Source organism: Camellia sinensis, chromosome 7, assembly GCF_055761805.1.
Source record: "Camellia sinensis isolate YWXY chromosome 7, ASM5576180v1, whole genome shotgun sequence".
In the NCBI taxonomy this organism is placed as follows: Eukaryota; Viridiplantae; Streptophyta; class Magnoliopsida; order Ericales; family Theaceae; genus Camellia; species Camellia sinensis.
The window spans coordinates 35,306,538-35,318,408 of NC_138967.1; the positions used below are offsets into that span (position 1 = coordinate 35,306,538).

General features: G+C 35.7%; 1 protein-coding gene across 1 annotated transcript; it reads right to left on the minus strand.

Annotated features, from left to right (window-relative positions):
* Positions 1-229: 229 nt before the first annotated feature.
* Positions 230-8,973, minus strand: LOC114272687 (uncharacterized). Its single transcript, XM_082877754.1, has 9 exons — positions 8,482-8,973; positions 7,906-7,941; positions 7,691-7,755; positions 3,419-3,631; positions 1,597-1,800; positions 1,177-1,380; positions 869-963; positions 694-760; positions 230-604 (listed from the first exon to the last, which is right to left on the minus strand). The coding sequence occupies exons 1-7, from the start codon at positions 8,738-8,740 to the stop codon at positions 904-906; spliced, it is 1,041 nt and encodes a 346-aa protein (XP_082733880.1). The 5' UTR covers positions 8,741-8,973; the 3' UTR covers positions 230-604; positions 694-760; positions 869-903.
* Positions 8,974-11,871: the final 2,898 nt, after the last annotated feature.

Here is an 11,871-nt window from a genome sequence, read left to right on the forward strand (position 1 = left end):
TGCGACCAAAACTCTTGGTCGGCAATTGTCATTTTTTGCAAAAAAAATTATTTTGGATGTCGCGACTAATTATTAGTCGCCAAAGCAGGAAAACAATACACCTGTAATTCCTAATAATTCATTCAATCCATAATAAACCTATAATTTTAAAGTATCATTCAAATTAACTGAATCATTAACATTCGACACTACAACTATTCTAAGTTTTCATTCACAAGTCACATCCATCTAGCATAACAATTTAAAACATAACTATTTATTATCCATGCGCAGCTATCAACAAATAAAACTACTAATATTTGTCATCCATACACATCCAACCAAAAATATTTAATCCTCCCAAAAATGCCTATACTGCCAAGTAGTCTTGTACAATTTACCATGAGTTTTCTTCACCACAAAACTGGCTTTCTAACTGAGCAAAGCTCCAAAAATTATAACTGAACCTGATCAGAAAATCCTGCCCCACGAGACATGACAATTGCCCATCTACTTCCTGCAATAGCCATGGCAGTTACATAGAATCCTTCCCTCCATTTTTTATTTATCCACTTGAATGGAAATGACCCGCTCACTTTATAGGATTGCTGTAAATACTGGGTACCTAGGTTTTAAAGTAGTGAAAGTAAGAACAACAGTAAGTGAAACATTAGTAGAAAGGAACTAAAAGAAATTATTGAAACATTAGCTTACCTAAAAACATCTGGCCGTTGATCATAATCAACATGTAGACCAGTAGAACCATCATGCCACCTAGTTGCTGCATGTCAAAATGTGTTGTCAGAATAATGAAAAACTGGCATAATTCAGTATCGTACTGTGTCTTATATTTGTACTGCAGAGAACAAATGTATATGGTAAAATTTACCCAATCCAAGGTCAACAAGGAACAGTTTTTTCTCATCAGGTGTCCCTGGCGGACCAAGCAAAAAGTTCACAGGCTTTACATCTCCATGCACATATCTGCATAAAGTTGTAACAGTCATATATAGACCATATACTTTAACAAGTGGAAATCGCTACAGCTAAATAATAATAATTGGATTCTAAGTTTATTTACAAACATAGAAAGGGGAAGAAAGAAAAACCTCTCCTCAATGTGATGATTGTGAATCAATATTTTACACAAATCAAAGCAACCTTGTAACAAGCATGAGAAACAAAGTTAGAATTTACCTGAAGGATCAATTCCTTTGACTCATAATCCGAAAGCGGAGAGGCATAAAAAGCCAGTAGAATCTCAAGGATGTTGTTCCTGATATATATTTGAGCATCATCATCTGAATTTAGCCCAGCATACAAGAGACGAAGTATCCAAAGTCTGAGTGTCCTAAACTTCACAGTGTTGCTCCAAAAAAAAGTTTCAAATAATGGTATACACTGCAACCAAAGTCGAAAAATACTATAAGAATTCAGAATTGATCCATGTTACACGCAGAAAGGACATGAATTATATAGCTATTTCTTAGTTAATTGAATATGACTCTTGTCAATGAATAATAGAAATGAATGAATTGCATATAAACCTTATAAGGCCAACTGCTAAACTAAATGAAAATAGCATAATCTGATTCCTTGCAGTCAGAAAGCAGATACCTTCACATTCACCCTCGGAGAGCGCAACAAAAAGTTACTTATGGTTAAATAATGATCAGGTGAAGAGTCCAGTAATATGAAAGAAGCCTCTGCAACAAACATAGCAATGATAGAAGGAATCCTCTGCCAAGGATCTTCTATACCATTTTGCAAATACGTCAACAAAAGCCGAAGTCGCACTAAACCCTCCCTCTTTTGACACCTCTGTAATAAATAGTTTGAAATCGTTATGAACAAAGAACTTACAGATACTAAAGGAAAACTAATAACAAAAACAGAGAAATATTAAAGACCTTCACAGATAATTTGACGCATAAAAGAAAATTATGCATCTTTTTTTCTCTCTCTCTCTCAACGTGGGAAAGAAAGAAAGGCAGACCACATATGTTTACAACAATTAAGCTGAAATTTAAAATAAAATAAATTAAAAAAAAGGTTCCTCCAACACTACAAAATACTGGATGACAGCAGCTGGAAATGTAAATGACAAATACATTAACGTTAAGTCATTAAATGGAAACTTTTGTTTTAAAAGGTATGTATAGGAAATTATTTACTGATCGAACAAAAACAAGGGGGGGAGGGGAAGAAGAAGCCATATTTGTGCATGTATATCCCTTCCTGTCGCCACGCCCGATCCACTTGAATCCACCCTTACTGCCTCCCAAACCCACCCTAGTCCCCCACCCCCACCCCCACCCCCACCCCCACCCCTTCCCCTTAAAATACCCATCACCATTGCCACATTCTCTAATTCATTTTTCACAACCAATGTGGCGATGTGTATTTTAATGATTCATGTCAGGTGGTTGATTCGTGCCGAGAAGGAAGCGGCACACTAAATATATGCACTAAACTTTTTTGCACTCACTCTGGTTCATATTATTTTCCTCCAATATGGCACTTATATATATGTGTGTGTGTGTGGATTTCCAACTCTGTGGACAAATTTTGTGTGCTTGCATGTGATGAAAGCCAAGGTGTTAAAGCTAGCAGAAAGAAGGGGACAGGGTGGTGGGAGAAGGGATGGGCAAAAATGCCTTTTTATCTATGATTTTGACTTAACAATAATTAAATTCTCATACATAGTTTTGTAGAATACTTCCCATTTTATGTTCTCTCTCTCTCTCTCTCTCTCTCTCTCTCTCTCTCTCTCTCTCTCTCTCTCTCTCTCTCTTCCATTTTATGTACATAGAATATTTTCCTATACAAATTCTCTAAGTAACACATATGTATCTATGTCATTATGTATTGGCCAAAAAAAAAAGATATATACAATTCTTTATTTTTTAGGCTAATATAAAAATAAATAAATAAATTAGAACTTCAAATTATCACTTGTACATTTATATAAAATGCGCCAGGCCTTGGACACGCTGAGCTATTTATTGCCCAAACTCAGCTGAATTCACTTTTGGGCCTAACTTTGTCCAAATCAGCCCATTCCCAATTTAATATTGGCCTGGAATTGTATGGGTTGAACAGGCAGGCCTCAAAGCTTAGCTGGCCCTATTGATTGATCTACTTATATGTATATGTAAGCATGCTTTTGCGTAGAGCAAACTAGAGAAAACAGATCACCAACACAGAGTTGAGTTTTGGGGTGTAGTCAGATGTTCCTACAAACTCCAAAACTTTGACCCTCCTAAAAGCAAGTGCTTCCACAATCGCACACTGAACGCTAATGCAGCCTCATTCCAGCTAAAATTGTTAACATTACACACACAATAGGAAGAACAAATAACAACCCAAATTTATGAAAAATTTTGCAGTATTCACAGCATATTCCATAAACAGCAATTTTGATGAAAGACAGAAGTACCTCTAATGCAGTCTTGAAACTTCCAAGAGCCTCATAACCCAATTTCCTCATCTCATCATGTGGTGAAGATATGCTAACGAATGCAATTGCGAGCAACCCTAAACTAGCAAACTCCATAGGCTCAATGTAACCCATTGACAGACTATGAATTGAGAAGTGCAATATGAAAACAGGATCATATATTCGTATTTTCTCAACATTTACATAAGGTGTCTGCGTAGAATAAAATCAACAAATTAATCAGAATTGCAACTGGGCCATGGATAAGTTCATAATAACAATAATAACAACAACAATAATGACAATAACAAATTATATAAACAAATAGTTGAAAACTGCAGCATGCCATAAGAGGAGTTTTTGGGTGAATATGCCATAAGAGGAGTTCAGCTTCACTGTAGTCAGACAAATACCTTAGAATTATCATGCCGATACTTGGACAAGAATAAAGTTCCCTCACTCACAGTTCTATCGTAAGGAAAATGTAGCACAGTAGTTGCACACACTTTGGGGTCAACAGGGAGGTTTTCCCTAAATTGACTTCTTCGGCGTTCTTCAACTGCTTCAACATCATTCATATTAACAGATGACAGATCCTGCTCCTGTTCTCGTTCTTTTCTTACTTTTATAGCAGCAGCTCCCCAAAGGTAATCCATCTCAGCAATGCTTCCAGAATTTGATTCACTAGCAGACTCAATTTCAAACATGAGATCATATATTTCCAAGTCAACTTCACTGAGTGTTGCACCATAAGAAGACAGAAGCAAGAAAACCAATTCTCTAGAATTCACACTGATGTCTTTTTTGAAATCAAAACCACACTGCTGAGACGTGAAATGAAACAGTGCCCTAAGTAACTTAACAACTTCCAACCGTTTCATGCTCAGTTCATATGTATTTTGTGGACTCATTTCCACATTAAGTGCACTTTGATCAGTAGATGGAACAACAAGTAATCTCAAAATGCTGGACATAGGCTTAAAGATCACACCAAACTGAGAACCACCAGATGATTTGGAAACATAATGTATGGTAGGTGCAAACTGGGAGTGAGCAAGCAGCAACTGAAGCAGTAAACTGTTTGAGTTCCCATCAGATAGCAAAGTAAGAACACTTCATAGCATCTTCAGTGTTGCAGGGTCCTCAAACCTATGAAGAAGAGACAATCTCACCAATTGTTCAATGAATGGAAGAGAATTCAATTTGATAAGACAATTATGCATCTCTCTAGTTAACTCTAGAATATTTCTTAGAATGAAGGCCTCCAAAAACATGAACAAGAAATAGTTTGTGCCAATGACTTTTCCAGAGTCCTCAGACTTTGAGGGGAATTTCTTGACAATCAACTGCCAAGTCCACACCAATATGTTCATAAACCGAATTCTTGATGAGTCCTCTTTATTAGATCTCACTTCTGAATGAATCTCCTTCATATTCCCATCTTCCCCCGGCAGAGACTGAATCTGATTATCCTTTTGAAATAAAAGCATCCTACAAAAGTAAATCTTTGCAACAACTCTATTTACAAGGTTTAAAGACTGGTTAAGTGAATAAGCATCAATCTCACTAACATCACAATCTAGGATAATGTCATGTGCACCAGAATGTGGACAAACAGAATCAAATAACTTCAACCGCCTTTTCAATTTCACAGCATCTCTGTTCAAGGAAAAGTAGTACCGAAGCATAAGAATTGCCTTTCCCAAGAGACTGTCAGAGACAAGATTAAGAAGTTCCTCCATAGATGGAGACAAGAACTCAGTACATTCTAGCTTAAATATGTCCCCAGAAACATAGCTCTTCCAGTCTGAGAAACTGCTCAAGAGAATCTTGCTATAGAAAGAAGATATATTTCCAATACATATCTGAAACTGCTCCCCATATTTCATGGAAGATGACTGTAAGTACAACCGGGCAGTAGGCAGAAGCATCAAAAAGTCATCATCTGAACGAGTATTGTTAGATGTTCCTTTAATGACATTGCCTTTGTGAAGCAAATATTTATTCATCAAATCTGAAAACAAGTTTCCAAAGACTAAAAGATGGAAGGGGCTCACTTCAGTAAGATGAAACAATATGTTAGCTCTAGTCATGTTAGTATTATGGATGCAACAAGAAAGTACTTTTATCGGAGTGTTTACTATCTCCCTCGATATATCCATACTTAGAGGAATGTGCTGGTTTTGCATTACTTTATGTATGTTTGCGACATTAACAGCTTTCAACAAACATAGATCTGCAGTATCTAGCTCAAAACACATGGCAATTTCAATAACTTCAAAATAAATATTCTCAAACAGAAGAACATCAAAATTCTTTTCCTCCATTCCCCAAAACATATTGTATGATATTCCTTTAGTATATGGCTGTTGCAAATAAGCTGATAGCATATCAAAAGCACAATCAGCAATCCATAATCCAACTGAGAGAGCAGAAATTTTAGATGATACTTGAAGTGCATATTCACTATGGTCAATCCTAGAAAACATCCAAGCACAAGTTCAAGCAGCTCAAGAGGGGATATGAAACGAATCAAAGTGTGTAGAGTGTACAATGTAGGGGTAAAGGGCTTCAAATCTTCAGTTTTTATGCAATGGATCTTATTTGAAGAATGGGGCCTTGGTAGCAATTCTGTTGGATGTCCAAACTCCCTAGTAAATGAGATTCATGAAGATCTTTCTTGGGGGAAAAGATTAGATGTATTACTTAAAAGAGAAGACATCACAATTCTGTTTAAAGTGCCCGACACAGTTATAGTTAAGTACTTAAACTAGAGAAAAATAACTTATTTCCATTCTATAACCCATTAATTACAGTATCAAGAATCAACCCATTGAACTATGTTCAAAATAATCATCAACTGTAATTTATACATCCCATTTTCATCCCTTTCTTCAAACACTTCATGCCCAACACACAATACTAATTGGGTTCCCAGGTCCGGTTACTCTAATCAGGGGCATCTGCGGTAGCGTTGTAAATTAAGAGCATGGAAAAGATGCTGAAGGGTAAATTTCCTTGGGCCGTTAAACCTCCTTTTCATGTCATAAATAATCTATTTTGTTTCAGGTTTGATCAGACTAGATGCCATTGATGATCATACTCATTAGCCTCCTAATTTCTTGAAGGCTTCCTACTAGTTATAATCTTATGTTTGATGATGAAGCTGGAATTTAATCATTGGACTGGTACTCTGACTTCAGATCTAGTAAGAGATGATCCCCTTAGAGAAATGTGGAGATTTGATTTCAAAAATTTAGACAATAGAGACTAGGGGATTTGGGTACAAGGTGGCTAAGTGATACTACTGAGCTTAGATGCCATGGATAACTTCACATAATTATATTATTTGGAGTAAGAGAAACTTTAGGGAAGTAGGATGCAAAAATTATTAGTATTAGTTATTAATTTAGTTAGATCGAAAAGTGTATCGGAGAAGCATTACAGGCACTCTTAGGATGAATGATACATTTGGACCAACTATCAAACTATCAAACTTGTGAAGCATGCTATGTGCAATTGATGTATGCTGATTAAAATGAAGGAGACAGATTTAAGATTGCATATGCGAGGAAACATGTTTTTACTCTTCAAACAATGAATATCCAAGAAATATCATTTGTATGAAACGAGCACTATTAAGTTGATAATTTCACAACAGATAAGTGGCAGGAAAAGTCAAAATACATTGGAATATAGATGCTTTATCTCAATATGCTAATCATGACTATCCACCTAGGAGATGATACACCTAGGAGCTTTATTTTCAAACACATTGGAATATAGATGCTTTATTTTCAAACAATGAGCTAATCATGACTATCCACCTAGGAGATGATACAAAACAGCGACAAAAAATTCATACACAAAATCCATCCATGTATGCGTCCAGAAGTCTCCAAATCAAACTGTCACATTTGTAGCAATAATTTTGATGTAAAGAGACCACCATAATATCCCATGGAGTGAAAGTGTTTCTTAAATGGTTGCTTTTGTTCATTGGTTCCCCTCTCAGACATTTCCAAGGCATGAAATTCTAAATTGAATCTAATGTTTAGAGTACACTATTTGGTGTCCACTCCCTCACTATTAAATATTTCTATTTTCTTAACATAAAAATTAGTGGTTTTCCTAAAATAGCTTTTTTTTTTTCTGGGGCTAAGGTTAATGGTGATAGTTCCATCTATACACTACAGTCGCAATTATATAACAGCAAAATAGAACATATCATTTCCTTCAGGAATTCAATTATAATGTCAATGCCTAGCTTACCTCCACTGTCTCAATTTTGGCAAATATCTGAGTTTCATGAAGATTATGAGCTTGAAAGCTCTGAGCTGTTGAAAATAGAAAATGTGAAATTAGCTCTAGATATACATCTAATTAACAGAACAACATTGGAGTGGTTTGAAAACTCAAAAACATGGCAGTTTCTATGAATATTGCTAGCTCCAACAGAAATGAACACATCCTGTTAGTTCCTATACCAATTTTCAACCAAATCTGGAGCCCTTTAGTTGATCCTGTTAAAAAAAAAAAACATAAAGTAAAACTTTGTGGCTGGCAAGTTCATACTGCAAAGTTAGAAAAATAGATGGAGTGATAGAGAAGTGATTTAGAACAAGAGTACAGAGGAGAGTGGGATAGAGAATCTGGTTCCCTATCTTATTACTTCTTAGATGCAAAACATACATTTATTAGAAAGCCATCACCTTAATTTTAAGGCTGGTAAAAACTTTATGGAGAAATAAACTTTAAATCTCTCTGAGATATCGTGAGGTGTATTGTATGTTTTATTGTGCACTCAGATTTAAGCTTTTAACAGAAAGTGGCATAATAAGAAAATACAGACAGTGATTTAATCAAATTTTACTGAACAAGTTCCATTATAAATATGTGCAAGACCAAAAATATTAGCAAATTAACAACATGAATTTCTAAAAACAATCTGTAAAAAGGAAAATTTCAAGAAAATTAAAGACTTTAAGAAAGAAAACTTCTATGAAAAAGCTTGTTGAAGGCGAATTATGGTCCCAAAAAAGAACCAATAAAATTGCACATACCATTCTGAGTTGCAGAGCATGAGGATGCATAAGCTTTATCTGTGCAAAAGCAAGTAAATGAGCTTGAACCCGATTCATACCCACATTGCCCACCCGATGTGACACATTGACTGCACAGATCACTATTTGCAGACCACTGCAACCCAAAACCACTATCAAGAGCTGCCTTTAGACTTGTTGAAGAAGATGAATTACCCTCCAGAGCCTGAGCTGCAAATTGAAAGACTGGAACTATGACACTTGAAAAACAACTTATCATACTTTTGGAGAATAGTGTGCTTCTAGTCAGATAAAAATTTCTGTCATCAATCCCATTAACACTGCAGTTGAACTGCCTAGAACTGCCCAGTTGTAGAACTGGAATTTGGCTGCAGCCGAAAAACAGAGTCAGATTCTGCGCGTTGGAAGCCCGGATGACCACAGTAGTCAGGTCTGTTGCCTCCCCAGAAAGGATAATCAATGTTCTGCATGTTTGCACACTGGAAGGTTTTGCTGCAGTTTAGACATTGTTCGTCAGTGGCATGCACGGATAATGGAATATGGATTAAGATGAAGATCAATGTGATCATGAAGAACAGAGAGGAGGATGGAGATGGATGGAGATGGATGGAGATGCATTTTGACTTCAGAGAGAGAGAGAGAGAGAGAGAGAGAGATGCTTATCTAACAGAGAGAGAGAGAGATGAAGACTAATGAGTATTATAACAAAGTGAAATGGGACTGAAGTTTTTTTAAAGAAGGGAAAGAAAGTAGAAGTTTCACCATAAATAATCTAATATTATTAGCTATGACTTTAATTGCACTCAAATAAGAAAAATAAAATAAGATTGAAAATTTTGACAACAAAAGATTCTTAGCCAATTGATATGATTAGCTTTGCAACTGTTAAAGTGCTAGGTAAATTGTAGATGCATTTAACTGACACTTGAACATGTAGATATATTATAAAATTAAATAAACCAATGGTCGTCGCAACAAACTCCATCTTTTATGAATCTGATGAAACACCAATATTGTTGACTAGAGTTTATAAACCTGGTGATTATTTCAGTATTTGCATACTGCTGCTAGAAAAGAATAAAATTCCATGCCATTTCTAAAAGCAAATATATTTAATAATAAAATAAAATAAAATAAACCTATGTTTGTGGTCAGATGATGATGTTTTAGAAACTTCTGACACAATAATTAGCAGCACATCAATTCAAAGATGTAGCGGTATGGTATCCCACCAGAGAATGAGCTCCCAGAACCATAGAAGTAACCGATTCAATATACACACATCAACAATTCTGCTTTAACCATACATTTATGGAAAAACATCATCACTGAAAAGAAAATTTTCATATTCAGATGAGGATGTTGATATAACAAGGAGTGAAGAAGAGAAACCAAAAAAAAAAAGAAAAAAAAAAGGAATATTCCCTTATTTTCCCAATTTACCTTCTGAACACACAAGTAACATCAATGATCTGTTCTATGAAACAAACTCAACCATAGAAGGAATATTCTCTTACCTGCATTTTACTAGTGTAAATCTTTACAACTTTTCTATTTGTTTTAATAGGTGAGAATACCATTTTCATCCTTTCGACCAGTGAAACCAGATGATCCTTCATTAGATCCATTCCTTGTACACACCCTGACCATACATTTTGAGCCAAGAAGACAGGTCTTTCTTCTACATAAAACATTTTCCATTTCCTCTTGTTTTTGTATTTGTTTCAAATGAATTTCCTATTGCTGGAGAGTTTTGGGTCTTCATACATGTTCCCTAGCTCTCTCATTTTTTTTCTTGGTTTTACCATTGCTTCTTGAAAATCAAAATAATATATTTACCTTAAATTTTTCTTTCTTACTAGCTGCCCAGCTGGTGATATTAGTGGTAAAGTCCAAAGCTGGACTTAATAAACATGAACCCTAAGTTGGTTCAAACATATAACGTAATGATAACGTTATTGGATGTTAGTTTTTATGTGGTAGTGCAGATGTATGACATGCTGAGAGGATGCTAACAGGGAGCAGAACCCCAATTACATCCAAATACATGAAACAAACTCAATACACAACTTTTCTGACAACAAATACATGTTTTTGAATTCAAATGCATAGAAAAGCATTACCTCAATTCCACTCTGTAATCGATTTACTTGACTGAAGACACAATCGATTTACCTCAATCAGTCTTTACCATTACCTCAATTCCACCAACAAATATCGATTTACTTAAAGCATAGAGAAGCATAGAGAGAAAGAGAGAGAGAGAGGGAGAGAGGTACCGGAGAGCTCCCATGGGGGTTCGAAGCAGAGAGAGAAAGAGAAGACAGCAGCGTCAATGTAGAATTTGAGGAAGCACAATGTCGCGATTCACAATCGGAAACCCTACCTTGCGAGTGGGAGGATTGCGACTTGAAGACACTGAGAGAGAATGGGGGAGAGGCAGAAATCGAGGCCAGCGTCGGGAGCGAGCGCAAGAGGGAGGGTAGGAAAGAAGAACAGAGAGGGAGAGAGAGACAGAGAGGGAATGGGAGGAGACGAGTTAAACCAAATTACCCCAATCTGGGTTTGATTGATGCATCACCAGCGTGTGAAGTAGAAAATTACCCCAATCTGCAATTTCTTTTCTCAATTTCAATTCCCGCCCCACGTTTCAAATTTCCCCCCAAACTTTTGGCGACCAAACTCTCAAATTAGTCGCAAAAATAGGTTCTTTCGCCGACAAATTTTTTTAGTCGCCAAATCTCAATCAACAGCGACTAAAATATTAGTCGCTAAAAGTACTAATTTGGCGACTAATTCTTTTTGGTTGCTGAAAATAAGTTTTTCGCGACCAAATTTTTGGTCGCCAAAAAATATGTGATCTTCCGCGACCAAATTTGTAGTTGGTCGGCAAAAGTATACCACTTTCTGCGACCAACATATTTTTTGGTCGCCAAAATATAACCTTCTGCGACCAATAAAATTTGGTCGCCAAAATTAATGATCATTCGCGACTAATTAATATTTGGTCGCCAAATGTCATTTTTTTGCGACCAAAATTTTTTTGGTCGGCAAAAATGGTCGCCAAATGTGTAAATCCTTGTAGTGCTCGTGGCAATGACATTCTTAAATTATTATCAACAATAACGAACGTTTTACGATTTAGAACTTAGGATCATGAAATTATTAACTACAATGACTGTATTAGTTTGAGATAAATATATGAAAATAAACAAAACAAAACAAAACATGCATATAATTTTCTATTTGAATTCTGTACACAAATTTTGTTTGTATATGGCTTAAGAAATTATTAATGAGAAAGGAGTATGGAATAATCAGTTTGTTAGTTTATTAAATTTTAAGTTCTAACATTTCAAAATTTTAGTTTGAGTAAAGCTATATACCAAT

Excerpts from the sequence above, each read along its gene's own strand:
- LOC114272687 (XM_082877754.1), bottom strand. The coding sequence starts at position 8,740 with ATGATAAGTTGTTTTTCAAGTGTCATAGTTCCAGTCTTTCAATTTGCA. Across the intron at positions 1,801-3,418 it reads GTTTCAAGACTGCATTAGAG|AGGTGTCAAAAGAGGGAGGG; the intron begins GTACTTCTGTCT and ends TATTTATTACAG. Across the intron at positions 1,381-1,596 it reads CTCCGAGGGTGAATGTGAAG|TGTATACCATTATTTGAAAC; the intron begins GTATCTGCTTTC and ends CTTTGGTTGCAG.